This window comes from Ursus arctos, unplaced genomic scaffold (genome assembly GCF_023065955.2).
Source record: "Ursus arctos isolate Adak ecotype North America unplaced genomic scaffold, UrsArc2.0 scaffold_36, whole genome shotgun sequence".
NCBI lineage: Eukaryota > Metazoa > Chordata > Mammalia > Carnivora > Ursidae > Ursus > Ursus arctos.
Genome location: NW_026623050.1, coordinates 8,922,259 through 8,938,562, shown reverse-complemented (window position 1 = coordinate 8,938,562; position 16,304 = coordinate 8,922,259). Strand labels below are relative to the sequence as shown.

Below are 16,304 nucleotides of genomic sequence, written 5' to 3'. Positions count from 1 at the left end.
TTTTATAAGAGAATAAAGTGAGCTCCAGAATTGACTGGCTGGGAGATAGAAACCAGGTAGGAAGGGAGTTGGAATAAAGGTTTGGCTACCAACTAGAGCAGCGTGTGCGACCATCTTCTATCTCAAATATCAGTTCAACCTCACTTCACTGCCGGTTATTGAAGAAGGAAGCATCTATTTGAAATGAGAAGGTAGGGGAAATTGAGAAGCACCTGAAACATCTGGTCTTCAAGGTAGCTTGTGCTTTTTACATCTTAGAAGCAGTACAGAAATTGTGTGGCTAAAAGTGTTATTGTAATTTTGTATTGCCAAAGATGACTAGTGTTTATTTAAAGCTTTCATATATTAATTCCTTCCAGGTGGTACAGTAAAACCTCATCAGTCTAGACTCCACTTATTTTTACTTGGAGATAATGGTACAGAAGTCAAGGTAGAATTAGGTTGCAAACTCTTTACTTCAAGAAATACTCGATTTCTTGGGGCAAGGCCGTAGGTTTGGTAGAGTAGTGGGTAGATGCCAAGAGAAGTGTAATAGCCTGAGGGAACTCACAGTTTAGTGACACAGATAAGGCAAGTGCTCAAAGAATTTTAATACAAGATAGGGTGATGTAAGTGGATGAAGACCTGTGACAGGCCTCATGATCACTTTTTGGCTTGGATCCCTCTGTCTAGTTGAGGATTCCAGATATCTCTTTACTTTCCTTTTCCTTTTAAAGCTACTGTCTTCAATTTTATTTTGACAGTGGAGTGAGATACTGGCTTTCCAGTTTATTACTACTTTGCTGTTAAGTAAAACAAGCTCAGAGATTCTTTAACATTTGAATGATTTGTATTTTAAATCACCATTGGGAGGCAGGTAAAATAAAAATAATAAATATGGCACAGTTACAAGGTTTTAGAAGTCTTAACAACTCCATTAAAGCCTTGTCCTTGGTTATGCTTTCTATTATCCTTAAATCGAACTTTCTTCTTAAACCCCAGGTCATTTCTCTGTCATACTGCTACCAAAAGCATGAAGGCTCTCAAATTCCTAGTGTCATCTAACATGCAATTAAGGTGAAATAATAGATATGAATCATTGGACATTTATAAAAGTCATTGCTTAAGAATCATTAGGGGAGTAGATTTTGTAGATCTGGGGTGGGGAATTTTCACAAGCATGCCCTGTTGATTCTGAAGTCCTGTTCTCTGAACCACACTTTGAGTAAGACTTAGCTAGACATTTGGAAATTCTTAGTACAGAGTTGACAGTTGAGATTGTGGGAATGGAGAAGATCTTTGAGGAGAAGTGTGTGTGTGTGTGTGTGTGTGTGTGTGTGTGTGTGTTTGCGCACATGCATGAGGACATACACACAGGTTCAGACACAGGGAAAGAGGGAAGGAAGAGAGGGAGAAGGACTGGGGACAGGCATGATTGAATTTCAGGGATAGAAATGGAGGAAGAACCAGAGAAGGACCTAGAAAGGAAACAGCCAAGCAAGTAGGAGGTGAGAGTAGTACAGTGCCATAGGATCTAGTTTCTAGGAGAGGGTAGTTTATTGGGTCCAGAAGATAGGAACTGAGAAAAACCGGGAATTCAGAGAGTATGTGGGGTGGTCTGACAGAACTTCTGTCTTCTACTTTGACTGAATTTTCTTTCGTAAGTCAATCTCAGAAGGTGTCTCCTGGCTTGGTACTAAGGTCTTTTCTTTTTCCCATCTATACCCTCTGTCTATGTGATTTCATCCAGTTCTGTGGCTTTTAATACCGTTGGTATGCATTCAGTTCCCACATTTATATGTCTAGACCGTCTCACTTCTGAACTCCAGATGCACAAATCCAGCTACTTGCCTACTTGACATAGCCACTTGGATGTCTGATAAGTGTTTCAAACAGGGGGAGCAATTAGGAAGCTACTGCTATAACCTAAGCCTTAGCTGAGGGTGGTTTGTACTAGAGAGACATCACTGGAGATAGAAGTGGATAGATTTGAGAGAGATTTTGGAGGTATGGTAGAAGCAAAAAGATTTGCTAATGGATTAGGCATGAGGATAAAAGGGAAGAAACAAATGAGATCTGGATCCTCAGTGTTTGGTTTAAGCATTCATGGTCATGGTTGTTTCATATTCTGAGAGAAAGGACCAGATTTGGAGTGGGGAAAGAAGGGAGGCTAATCAAGAATTTTGTTTTCCCTGTCTCATTTTTTTTAAAGATTTTATTTATTTATTTGACAGACAGGCAGCCAGCGAGAGAGGGAACACAAGCAGGGGGAGTGGGAGAGGAAGAAACAGGCTCTCAGCGGAGGAGCCCAATGCGGGGCTCGATCCCAGGACTCCGGGATCACGCCCTGAGCCGAAGGCAGATGCTTAACGACTGAGCCACCCAGGCGCCCCGGTTATCCCTGTCTCATGACACTTCCATAATAGCTCTCAAACGCAAACATTTCTCTCTGTCTCCACTCCACCTCTCTAGTCCTAGCCACCATCTGTTGCCTAGGCAACTAGAGTGGCCTCTTAACTGGTCTCTTTGCTTCCATTTCTGCCCTTTTCCAGTTTATTCTCCACAGATCAACCAGAGTAATCTTTTTAAGACTAATTCAGATCATGTCAGCCTCCTGCCTAAATCCTTCAGTGGCTTCCATTTTACTTGGAATAAAATCTAAACTCATTACAAGTCTTTCAAGATCCTGCATGATCTGGCTCCTACATCTCCCCCTCATTTCCTGTTATTTCTCCTCATTTACTGTTAGCCACACTGGCCTGCTAGTTTCTAAAACAAGCACAAGATCTGTCTTGCTCTAGGACCTGTGCCTTTGCTTGCTGTTCTTTTTTCCAAGAGTGTTTTTCCTCTGCTTTTTCTTGATACTTACGCAGTCTGAAAGATGGTTTCTTCTTATCCTTCTATGTGTAAGCACCCTGTTTATTTCCTTTATTGCACTTATTACAATCTGTAATTACTGTGTTGTCTTTAGTATTTAAATATCTGTCTCTTCCACCAGAATGCAAGCTCCGTGAAGACAAGGATCATATCTGACTTGTCCACTGATACATCTCAGTATGCATTTCAAATAGCAGACATTTACATACTCTTAATGAATAACTGAGAATCAACATTAGTGATTTATTTTAACAAGATTGGTAGTGATTGGATGAGGGAGTTGTGGAGGCAGGATGGGAAGAGAAATGAGGGAGCATATTAGGGTAGTAACTAACATTGGGGTCCAGGCTGAAGGGAGGGGTGTAGGAAAAGCCAAAACAGGAATTCTGTGGGGGAATTGGTGGGATTTGAGTTATTAAAAGTTATGATGTTGACATAAATGGAAGAATGAACATTATGGTCAGTTAGGGCTTTTGGAGTTTGAGAACATGGAGGCACATCAGGTTTTGTGATGGAAGAACCAGGTTAGATGAGCCTCTGTGCATTCCTAGAGCACCCTTTTCATATTCCTGTTGTATGCAGCATGCCTCAGGCTGTCCTGAGCATTGCCTATTAGCTGTCTGTCTTTCCTTCTAGACAATAAACTCTTTGAGAGCGTGAGCTGTTTCTTGTTCACACCTGTATCTCCAGTACCTAACACATTGTTTCAAAATTTTTATTGAATGCATGCATGAATGAATGAATGAGGAGACAGTAACTGAGGCGGAGTGGAGGTGGAGGGGTAGAGGTAATAGGAGTTGAGGAGGTTAAGAGAAAATGAGGCTAAAACGTTTAAAATTGAAAAGGGAATTTAAAAAAATTAACATCGAGTTATATTTAAGTACAATAAAATGCTTCCATTTTAAGTGTTTTGGTTGATGAGTTTTGATAAATGTATACACCTGTGTAACTACTACTAAATTGGTGTACAGAACATCTCCATTATTCCCAAAGTTATATTATCTCCAAATGGGGGGATTTTAGGGTTTTTTTTTCAGTTTAGTATTGTGTTTGTGCAATAATCATTATGAAAATCAAGAAAAAATTTATCTACACTCTTGTGTAGTGGACCTTTAAAAGATAAAAATTTATTTTGATAGTTGACCTTAAAATACTGAGATGGGGCACCTGGCTGGCTTAGTCAATGGAGCATATGACTCTTGATCTCAGGGTTGTGAGTTCGAGCCCCACGTTGGGTGTACAGATTACTTAAAAAAATAAAAATCTTAAAAAAAATAAGTAAAATACTGAGAAGAAGGAATAGAAGTTATATGTTATTTTCAGTGGTGATGATATTTCTTAGAAATTGGAATCTGTGTCATTTTAGGCCAGAGCACAGCTCTCTATAGTAAGGACACACTTATGATGAGAAAACTAGGACAAAAACGAAGGTCTCTTGAGTCCTGACTGAAGTGCTCTGTCACCAGATCGTAGCAGGGCCTAGTGCCTGAAGTGCTCTGTCACCAGATCGTAGCAGGGCCTAGTGCCTGTTGTTTTTTCATCATCATCTCCTAATTTCTGTTGTGTACAGCTAAGGAAAATTCTGATTTTCAGTATCAGACTCTGTAGACTCAAATATGAAGTTGAGGTGTAGAACTGCAGATTAGAGTGATAGATTCAGTCCCACTACCTGTAATACTCTAGGGAAGAATAGTAATTTAGGGTGGGTAAGCTGGTGCTGAAGATGGACTGTTTATGTTTAATAACAGACATTGTCCTGCAAATAAAGAGGTTTTTGTCCTCAATACTGCATGGAGAGACTGGGTAGATATGTGTATAAATCAGTGATGCACGATGAACCAATGCAGTGTCCTGACCATCCTCTCTTCATGTGTGCTGGCCTTGAGGGTTATTTCAGATTTCCCTTGCCATCATTTTACCCATTTCTTTACGGGTGCTGATCGTACACTGTGCTCTCTGAAAGTTTTCTTTAAGCTTTTAACTTACTGCCTCAAGTGACTTAAGACAAAATATTAAGACCTCTTTAGGCCCAGGAAATTTACTGTGAACTCCTGTGTGTTCTTTTAAGGTATTCTGAGTTAACATGCCTCCTGTTGAAGAAACAATTGTTACTTGATGAGTTTGGTTTTTTTTTAAGCATTTGGTACAGCCTTTTTTTTAAATGTTAAGTTGCACTCTATAATATGCTAAGTGCTTATGGAAATATGCTGTACTAAATAAATGTTACTGAATGACTCTAGAAGAGTTATTGTGCTTCCCTAAGTGCCTGCTTGCTATCCGGGAATGATATAGGCCCTGTCCAGGATGGAGTCTGCTGTTAATCACTTGAATATAATAATCCTCCGTCTAATAGTTTACTTAATGCCATTCTTCAGAACAAAGTCTGTTTGACGTGTTTGGAGGAGTGGGGCTTAACCACTTAACTATGTCTTTATGGACTACTTTTAAAAATGCCTTTGAACTTTTGGTATTTATGGGTAAGCTAGAATGACTTGAGAACAGGAAGAAAAATCTATTAATTTATCCATTTATTTTTATATATACACATACTCTACCTTGTAGTCTAAGAAAGGATTTTAGTCCATTTGCAATTCTATATTCAGTACATCAGAAAGAGAATATGAGAGGGGCGCCTGGGTGGCGCAGTCGTTAAGCATCTGCCTTCTGCTCAGGGCGTGATCCCAGCGTTCTGGGATTGAGTCCCACATCAGTCTCCTCCGCTAGGAGCCTGCTTCTTCCTCTCCCACTCCCCCTGCCTGTGTTCCCTCTCTCACTGGCTGTCTCTCTCTGTCAAATAAATAAATAAAATCCTAAAAAAAAAAAAAAAAAGAGAATATGAGATGTGTACTCCACAGTTTAGGAAAGCAGATTTCATTGTTCCGAAGATTTCAAGGAGAGCTTAGAAAATTGGAGCATGAACCTATGATCAGAGAAGAAAAAGGAAGAGAATGACTTAGGAGGGACAGAATGCTTTCAAAAACTAAATTCTGACAGTATGCTTATGTATTATCTTAAAAGAAAAGAGAGGGGCCTTATTTGTCACCTGATTCTATATTTGACCCTACCTAATTGTATCAATGCCATGAAGACATAGTATACTTACTTACCATATTTACGAACAACACAAAGCTGGCAAGGATAAGAAATATGTTATAGGACACATGTACAAAGAAATCTCCTTAGTCTGCATATTGCATCAAAACTAACAAAGTGAAATTTAATCGTGGTGAAAGTACAGCCTTATACCTCAGACTAGGTATTTGTATATAGGACCAGGTCTCTTATGTGTGATTGACCTAAGGGTTTTAGTTGTCTGCAAATGTACTAAGTCATAATATGATGTGGCTGCCAAAAAAATGAATGTGACCTTTTTGAGCAGTTAAGTACCCTGGATAAGAAAGGTAAGAAATAGTCCCACTCCTCTATACAGAGGCCCATTGTGCATGTTCCGTAAAAGAGTAATCAACATAGAGAGTAGTCTGAATACCATGGCTTCAGGGATGGTCAGATGTCATTTCTAGGGATGGACAGATTTCTTTAGTTTCTGTGTTCCAGTGTAGCTCCAGAATAAAGAGACCGATGAGAGACTTAATAGTTAATCTTCATTTATTTGAAAGGTTGTTCGATGAAAGAGCAGAGTAAATTGTATGGATTATTTTCAGGCAGTATAGGATAAAAATTACAGGAGAGTAGATTTTGGTTTAATTAGGAGCTGTAAGAATGGACATTGGCTGAAAGGAAGTGTTCAGACAGGCTTAGGGAACTAATTATCAGATATGTTATAGATAGGATTCCTCATGGGGTAAGCAGTTGAACTAGGGGTTTTGTTATTGTTTGCTTGTTTTTATGAAACTTTATGAGTCTGTCAAACAATATTACAAGAAAACTTTGAGTAACCAAAAGATTTCTTGATGCCTGGAGATACTCCAATTACACTCATCCGGTACTTGCTATGAACAATCCTAGAGCCTCTTGATATTGTTTTACTCTCAAATGGAAGAGTTGGAAAAAGAGTTGGAAAAGAGAGTCTGAAGCCTTGTAGATGTCAGCAGTTGTCTAAGGAAATGTAAGTTGTGGTTTGAACAAAAAGAACGTTCTAAAAGTACGTTCCTTTTTCAGAATGATGTTTCCAAACAGGCATCCAAGTCCCTGGGTCAGAACTGAGAACATATCTTAATCTCCATGGGGATGAGGAAAATGTTTGGAATGTTTGGGAATTTAAATGTTGTGAGAACTTGTTTTTATAGAACAGTCAATTAAAAAAGCCTCTGAACTCCAAATGTTGAAAAAAAAAATTTTTCCTTCTGGACATTGAAATGAAAAATTCTTAATTTTATTGTTATCTGAAATGGGTAAAAATACTAAAAACAACCAAACAAATAAATAAGAAAATCAAGCCTACTCCAGGCACCAATAATTCCTGAACATGTCACCCAGTAAAATACATGCTGTGTAGTTTTTCTTATCTGGAGAAGACGACAGATCTTAGTTGAAAAGATTTTTTGTAGATGTGGCAGTCATCTAGGGAAGAGTCTTTATGAAAGAGTGAAATTATACTTTATCTCCTGTAAGAATTCTGTAGTTTTAGAAGGCTTAATGTCAATATTTGCTTTGTTCTGTCTAGCAAGAAATGCATAACATTCAGCAATGACTGAGAAGTTTTTTTTCTTTAAAGATTTTATTTACTTATTTAGAGAGATAGACCATGAGAATGGCAGGGAGGGGCAGAGGGAGAGGGAGAGAATCTCAAGCAGACTCCTCACAGAGCACGAAGCCTGGTGTGGGGCTCAATCCCACAACCCTGAGATCATGACCTGAGCCGAAATCAAGAGTCAGATGCTTAACCAACTGAGCCACCCAGGCGCCCCAAGAAGAGAACTTTTATTAAGTATTTGTGGTGGGCCTGTGGGGATACAGGGATTTGGAAGGCCGCGTTCCTCCCTTCAGGGAATTTATAGTCTGGGTGAAGAGGCTAGGTGTACGCATATAAAGGTAACTAGTGTTATCTGGCAGAGGTCTAGGTACTGGATGAGTACCTCCTTCAGTAAGTGCTGTATTTGAGTTACAGGGGAGAGAAGTTTTCTTAGGCTGATCAGTGTAGTAGTCAGAGAGGAGTGCCTTGAGTTTGATGGACCTTAAGGAATAACTCCCGGTGGGGATGGAAGGATGGAGAGCTAGTGGTAAGATCCCTGGAGAGGACATTTAAGGCATCAACACCCAGACATTCTGCCCAATCAACCAACAGTATAAAGATAACATTTTAAAATATTAGTTCACACTGGGACGCCTGGGTGGCTTAGTTCGTTAAGCATAGGCCTTCAGCTCAGGTCGTAATCCCAGAGTCCTGGGACCGAGTCCCGCATTGGGATCCTTGTTCAGTGGGGAGCCTGCTTCTCCCTCTGCCTGCTGCTCCCCCTGCTTGTGCTCTCTCTGTCTCTCTCTCTCTCTCTGATGAATAAATAATAAAATCTTTAAAAAAAGGAATTAAATATTAGTTCACACCAAGATACGTAATGACAGATACAATTTAAGAATATTTAGCAGTACACAGTAATGTTAGGCAGTTGTTAGTGAAGAGGCTTCATTTGGAGGAAAGTAATAAAAAGAAGGCAAAACTATGTTTCTTGTTGTTTTATGATTAAAATGAAATTGACTAGTCTTAAGGGTAAATTTAAAAGTACTGTGTACTTATATTTGGTTGAGTACAGTGAGCCCTGAACTTAGGAGTTAGGATACCTAACTTCTGTTCCTGACTCTGATACTAATTGGTTATTCGATCTTGGAAAAGACAATTTACTTTTCCCTGTGACTCATGTTTTTCATCTGTAAAATGAGAGACTTGAACCAAAAGATCCCTTAGGTTTTGGTGACTGTCAAATTTCTCATGTTCTTCAAAGTATTCTTCAAAAACTTGAAAAGAACTTATTCTGTGCCTTCCATAATTAGGTAACACAGAAGAATTTTTTTGTTTGGGATATAGCAGTAAATATATATACAGGATTTTTTTTTTCATCTAGTATTGTTTGGAGAAAAGAACCTTAGGTATACCATAGAACATTAGATATTGTTTATTTCATAGTTACAGTTGTTGCTACATTTGTGGAGGAAACAAGTTGTTAGTCTGAGCGTACCCTAGAAAAGTTGGAAGTTAGAATACTGGAGGGTATAGTTGGGTTTTTTTAAGGTTTTAGTAAAATATTTTTAATTTTACAATGAAAAAATTCCCCCAAATATGGAAAATGTCACTAAGAATATTATTCATATTAGGTAAGCCAATGTACAAATTCTGTGAAAATATGCTAAACTCTCACCACCTACTGCTGTTAACATTTTGGTGTATATTCCTCCTGATTTTTTCCCCTCATATGAAATATTTAGCCAAAGTGAGATTTTATACATACTGCTTTGTAACCTGCTTTACCAAACTATATATTATTAATGGCTTTCTAAATTAGTAAATAATCATCTTCAGTATCGGTTCTTTTTTTCTTTTTCTTTTGAGCTCATTTTAGACTTACAGAAAAGTTGCAAAAATAGCAGTAACAGTTCTCTTATGTCCTTCACACCTACATTCCCTAATGTTAGCATCTTACATAACCATAGTATATTTATCAGGAAATTAATAATGATAGTAACTAAACTATAGACCTTATTTGAATTATAATAGTTTCCCCACTGACATTAAATGTTTTTCTGTTCCAGGATCCTATCTAGGATCTCACATTAAATTTAGTTATTTCTCCTTTGTTGCCTCCAGTCTGTAATAGGGTCTTATTTTCTCCATAGTCATTTCAAGTTTGTAACAGTGTCTTGTTCTTGCCTTGTTGTTCAAAATGACCTTGATGTTTTTGAAGAATATTGAACAATTATTTTGTAGAATATTTCTCAATTTGGATTGATGTTTTCTCATGATTATAATGAGGCTATGCATTTTTGGCAGAAATAACACAAAAGTGGTACCATAGCCTTCTCAGTGTATCATATTAAGGAATTTTTGGTATCATTATTCTTATTACTGGTGATACTTACATTAATCACTTGGTTTAGTTGATATCTGCTGGGTTTCTTTACTTTAAACTTATTACCTTTTCCCCCTTTTAGTTAATAAGTATCTTCAGGGAGATATTTTGAAACTATTTGACCTCACTTTTTTTTTTTTTTTTTTTCAGATTTTTTATTTTTAAGTAATCTCTACACCCCACATGGGGCTCAAACTTACAACCCCAAGATCAGGAGTCACATGCTACACTGACTGAGCCACTTGGCACCTCGCGGCTCTCCTTTTCATCTTTTAAAGTATATACTTTGAAATTCATTTTTTAAATTTACTTAAATTAAACAACTTTTATTATACGATTCTGTGAGTTTTGATATTTGCTAGCAGTTGTGTAACCATCATCATAATACAGGTATGGAAAAATTCCATTGCACTCCAAAATTCCCTCACTTCAGGGGCGCCTTGGGTGGCCCAGTCGGTTAAAGACCTTTGGCTCAGGTCATGATCTCAGGGTCCTGGGATCAAGCCCCATGTTGGACTCCCTGCACAGCGGGGGAGTCTGCTTCTCCCTCTGACCCTCCCTGCGCTTGTACTCTCTCACTCTATCTCAAATAAATAAAATCTTTAAAAAAAATTTCCTTACTTCTACTTTGTAGTAAACCCCTGGCAACCACTGTGCAGTCCTTCATCATGATAGTAGTTTTGCCTTTTCCAGAATGTCATATAAATGGAATCATACAGTACATAGCCTTTAAAATTTAAAAAAATTTTTTAGAATATAACTTTAATGTGTACAAATACAAAACTATGTATAAATGCCAGTTTTTACATAACTATGAGACAAACACGAAATACCAATAAAAACAGAAAGCCAGCCCGTTTCAAATGAATAACATTAATTTAATTAGAAGGATGTTAGGTGCAACTAAATTGTCAGTGTTAGGTTAATACTAGAGATCTGTGCACTCAACCTTCTGTTTCCCTTACCTCACCTCTGTTCATTTAAGCTTGCTGTTACTTAGTGCCATTGAAAATTGGTAAGGCTGGGCTGGGTGGATGGTTTAGGGTAACCATACCTCACTTTTAAGCCCAAATGGCCAGTGAGTAATCCCCAAATGCCTTTTTTAACAGGGCATTTCTTGATACATGGAAGGCTGTCTTGTTTGAAGATAAGAGTGGAATGGTGGTGTTATTAAAACCTGCATGTGGTGTCTATGAAACCCACATATGATGGGAATCAGGAATTTGGCACAGAGATGAGCTCTGCTCAGTTCACACAGATGCTGTCACTATGAACATGTCCCCAGTTGCTAAGAGGCAGTACATAGCCTTTTGAGTTAGACTGTTTTTACAATAATAGATTTTGATGTTGTATGTATTGATAATTTATTCTTTTTATTGCTGATCAGTATTCCATGGTTTGACTGTAACATAGTTTGTTTCTAATTCACCAGTTGAAGGACAGTTGGGTAATTTCTGGGTTTTGGCAATTTAAAGCTGCTATAACATTCATGTATAGTTTTTTGTGTGAACGTAAGTTTCCATTTCTTAGGTAGACTCTTAAAAGTTTGATTGCTGGGTCATAACGTAAGTATATGTTTAACTGTAAGGAAACTACCAAACTCTTTGTAAAGTGGCTATACCATTTTCAGTTCCTACCAGCATTTTCCTTTTCCAGTTTTCTGCATCCTGTCGATACTTGGTATTGTTAGTTTTTTATTTTATTTTTATCTACACTTTAATATAATAGGTTGGTTGGGGTATCTCACTGTCATTTTAATTTGCATTTCTCTAATGACTAATGATGTTGAGCATGTTTTCATGTACAAATAAGCCATCTGAAATAGTTTCTTTTTTGAAGAGCAGAAGGGTTTAGGTTTACTTTTTGATGAGTCTTTATACTCACACTTTATACTCATACTCATACGTTTTAGACCTTGATGAGTTAATTTATCCATTTTCTTTTATGTTTTGTGCTTTTGGCATTCTAAAAACTCTTTTGCACTCTTTCGTTTTGATCTCTCAGTAAATGTTATGGTTCCTTGAAACAAACTAAGAGTGTGGGGAATGCTTTGTCTGTACAACAGCTGACTGGTAATAGAATTGTCTTCACAGACCAGGAGTTGCCCATTCCAAGAGGGAAGGGTAGTTCTCACCCACTACAGCTGCTCTTTCTTTTTCCAGGTATATGTGGAATGTGGGCAACCACTTATTTTAAGGCTGTTTTTTTAAATACCACTTTCCTTTTGTCTTGGTGGGGGACAAAATAATATATTGTAAATCACTTTCTCTGAAATTACAGAATTGTGCCAATATTTGTCCCCCTACATCTTCAAGAGGAAACTTGTAACAAAGTCTAATTTTCATTTTCTTTTCTTTTCTTTTAGTGGTGGGATCAGCAAGTTGATTTTTATACTACTTTTTTGCACCATTTGGCACAAGTGGTGCCAGAAATTTATTCTGCTGAAATGGACCCAGACTTGGAAAAGCAGGAGGAGAGTATACAAATGTCCATATTCACTCCACTGGAGTGGTACTTATTTGGAGAAGATCCAGATATTTGCTTAGAGAAATTGAAGCACAGTGGAGCATTTCAACTCTGTGGGAAGGTTTTCAAAAGTGGAGAGACAACATATTCTTGTAGGTAAGAATTAGAAGTTTATAGTATTGGTTATAATTTCAGTTATGGTATTTTGTACTTATTTTATATGTATTTTATTTTGCTTATTACTATTTATACTATACTTAATCATACTTAATTTCCTTTTATTGTGCACTTACAAATCTGTTTTTGCTTGTATAGCTTGTTTTTGAATATATGACTAAAATAGTTGTCTCACTTTTCTGTTCTCTAAAAGTATTTAAGTGATGGACTTCTGCCTTGTTTATATTATAGTCCACATACTCTTAGATGAAACCCTAGGGCCAGGTGTATTTCAGAATTCTGAACACTTTTCGAGCAGTGTCATTGCAGGATCCTATCATCAAACTAACATTTCTGTAAGAAATCTATGACTATTCATAGCAAGTGGTATAAATAAAGTCTGTAGTCTCATGTCATTTCAGGTCAATTTTTGTTACCAAGTGAGATTTAGTGTCAAGGGATTGTGGACCTGTAGGAACAGTTGGAATTCAGTTGAATAGGAAAGGCCAGTGGCGGGAAACTGGAAGCAGCTTTAGGCTTTTTGTCCTTTGTAAGAGCAGTTGTCTTAAACATGAGAGTAGCACAGAGAACGTTTTCATTCCCTGCCCCAGCCTGATGTTTTCATCTTTTAGATCTTAGCTGCACTCTAGTTTTAGTGGGTTTTTTCCCTCCCTTCACTAGAGGTAGTTCAGTTTAGGAGTGAATTTTTAGGCTTTATAAATTCAGAGAATTGTTTTTGGCTTCACTGTAATTCTGGGTTGTTGACTGGTTTACATACAGTTAACGGTTGTTAAGAAAATAGTATCTTTATCCTATTCTTTTCTTGGGGTAAAAAGTCACCTTTTGTATTTTGTGTATTATTTTGCTACATAGGTAGTGAGGTTTGTTTATCTTCTTGTATATATTTTAGCTGAAGCCCAGTTTCATCTAAGGTATAATAGACATTGTAGATCTCACTTCTCCAAAAGTGTCATGGAGACATTTTAAATTGTCACAACTGGGGAAATGGCACTAGCATCTAGTGGGTAGAGGACAGGGTTGCTGCTGAAGCATCCTGCAGTGCACGGGACAGTCTCCTCTGTCCCCAGTAAGTAATTACCCAGTTTGGAATGTCAGTACTGCTGAGGTTGAGACATTCTGCTCTAAATAGGTCAGTAGATCATATATTATTTTCAAGAGTATAATTAAGCAATCTTTACTTCCTAGTAGCCTTTAAAATAGTTTTTTAAACTTGCCAATTCTGTCTCTTCAACTCTTCTAGATCAGATATTTTAAAAATTCATTTTGCACTTTCACCAATTTATGTTGCTCTTAATGTTTTCCTGAAAATGTTAGATAAGATAGTGACTTTTGAGAGTTATTATTAGGGAAGAGATTAAGAGAGATTGAATTTTTTTTGTTTATTCAGTAAATATTCATTGAACACCTACCATGTGCCTGTCACTGTTCTAGGTGCTTAGGAGATAACTATATACAAAATAAAAAAACATTCCTGCCCTTATGCTGCTTACATTCTAATGAATTTTGTCTATCCAAGCCTCATTTACCAGTGAACAATCAGTGTTTATAAAAATATGTTTATAAATGCAGGAGGGTAAGATGATGACAGATAATGGAAAAAACAGCTAATTATTTGTCGCAAAGCTAATTTTGATTTGCAACTTGACAGTCTGAAATCAGGTAAAAGCTCAAAGTAATGAGAATGACTTAAGAAGCAAAACCAAACCTATGTATTCAAATATGGCTAGAATTATTTGAAATTTAGTTTTTGAGACATTTTCGTATTCAAGCTAGTGCACCACACAGGAAACTCATTCACATTATATTATAGTCATACCTTAAACATCATTGGCATCCTCTAAATTTTGGAATCTAATTTTTAATCTTTTTCAGGGACTGTGCAATTGACCCAACATGTGTACTCTGTATGGACTGCTTCCAGAATAGTGTTCATAAAAATCATCGTTACAAGGTATGAAAATCCATAAAATCTCCAAATTAGCAGAAACCTGGTGGCTGTCTAGTCCAAATTCCTATCAGTACTTGAATTCTTGCTACCATAGCTCTGATATGTAAACCTTTAGCTTTGATTAAATATCACGTTATAGGAGATCTACCTCAAGAGGTAGCCCTTTGTAATTTTTTTGTGAGATCTATCATTTTTATACAAAAGATTGTATAAAGCACGTGAACAACTTAGAGAATAACTATGAAGCGAACAGCTGTGTAACCACTACTTAGGTCAAGAATAGGCGTTGTCAGCTCTCAGAGGCCTCCTGTTTATCCCTTCTAGATTACAGTCTTTCTCTCTCCCAGTGTGATAACCTTTCTCCTGTGTTGTGTGATAATGGTTTCCTTGACTTTTTTAGTTTATCATCCAAATGACACTGAAAAGTTTTATCTGTTTTTGAGCTTTATATAGATGGAGGCATGCTGTATCTTTTTCTTGTTGAGTAGCTTCTTTCACTCAGTATTATGTCTAATAGCTGTAGTTTGTCCAATGACCTTATAGTGTTCAATAATCCATGTTGTCTTTTTTCATTGTACTGTATATGTAGATTGTTTCTGATTTGGGGCTGTTACGAACAGTTGTGCTGTGAACATTCTTATTTGTGTATTTTGGTACACATGTCTAGTAGTTTCACTAAGGTATATATCTGGAATAGAATGCTGAGTTCTAGGGTATGTGAATCTTCAGTTATAATAAATAATGTCACATTGTTTTCCAAAGTGGTTCTACTAATTTATAGTCTCTCCGGCACTGTGTGGGAGTTCCCATTCCTGCACATTCTTGGAAGATTTGGTCTTGTCAGTCATTTTAATTTTAGCCAGTCTGTTGTGTATATAATGGTATCACATTGTGTTTTAATTTTCCTAATTACTAACTAGGTTGAGGGCTTTTTCCTTACTTGTTACATTTTTAGACGACTTTGTTATTTTGAGCTGAAATGTATTTCTCAAATATTTGTATTGGTTGTATACTTTGTATACTCTGGGCTTAGACAGATGTTGTTGATGTTATTGTTGGTTCTCTTTAACATCCTGTTAAATGTGCCTGTGTAAAAAGTCCTGTGTAAATATATATAACATCTTGAAGTTATGTCTGTGTCTTCCATGTAGTTGAAGGTGCTATTCATGTTATGAGACTGGCCTCAGTATTACCACTTCTATTTCAGGAGGTGATGGGCTATAGGTATAGATTATAGGTATTATTATTGTGCACAAGAATAAACAGATTAAGGAACCTATGATATAGTGTGGTTAAAATGTTTTCCCAAGATTGCAAAGCTAATCGCTGATGAGATTTATTAAGTTAAGCATTTGTTAACTTTATTCCATATTTCTATATTTCCTCGTCACCTCCATTAATTACAGTATTTCTTATGCTAGAGAACCAAAGAAAGAATGCCAGAGGTAGAGACAAGAGGAAGTTGTTAATTTCTTCTCATTTTTACTCTGGGAGACTATTGGGGAGAGATGCTCAAAGTCTCAAGACCAAAGTTTTCCAGTTCCTCAGATTTAAAGACTTCTAAGCTTATGCTTTCCAAGCTTTGGGATTTTGTGGATCAGTACAATTCGCAAAAACTGGATGCGACATAGGGTTTTCAAATTTTTCTTTGGCCAAGTAAGTTCAGTTTTAATTTTAAAAAGGACACATGGACAGCAACCAAATATACCTGCCATTTCCTATCATTTTATAAAGGAAAAAGACATTTTAATTCCAAGGAAGTAGGATAATCCCAGAATAAAGAGCAGTCTTTTAAATTGCATCCATGTAGCTCTGTGAAAGAGCTCACTACATTTCTT

The 16,304-nt window shown here is 37.0% G+C and overlaps 1 protein-coding gene across 1 annotated transcript in view; it reads left to right on the top strand.

Moving 5' to 3' along the window:
• The window catches only part of UBR1 (ubiquitin protein ligase E3 component n-recognin 1), a 131,137-nt gene that overhangs the window by 1,532 nt on the left and 113,301 nt on the right, over positions 1 to 16,304 (top strand). Inside the window, exons 2-3 of the mRNA XM_026479892.4 lie at positions 12,241 to 12,497; positions 14,391 to 14,469. Coding sequence (XP_026335677.1) covers positions 12,241 to 12,497; positions 14,391 to 14,469 — 336 coding nt within the window. The remainder of the gene's footprint in view (positions 1 to 12,240; positions 12,498 to 14,390; positions 14,470 to 16,304) is intronic.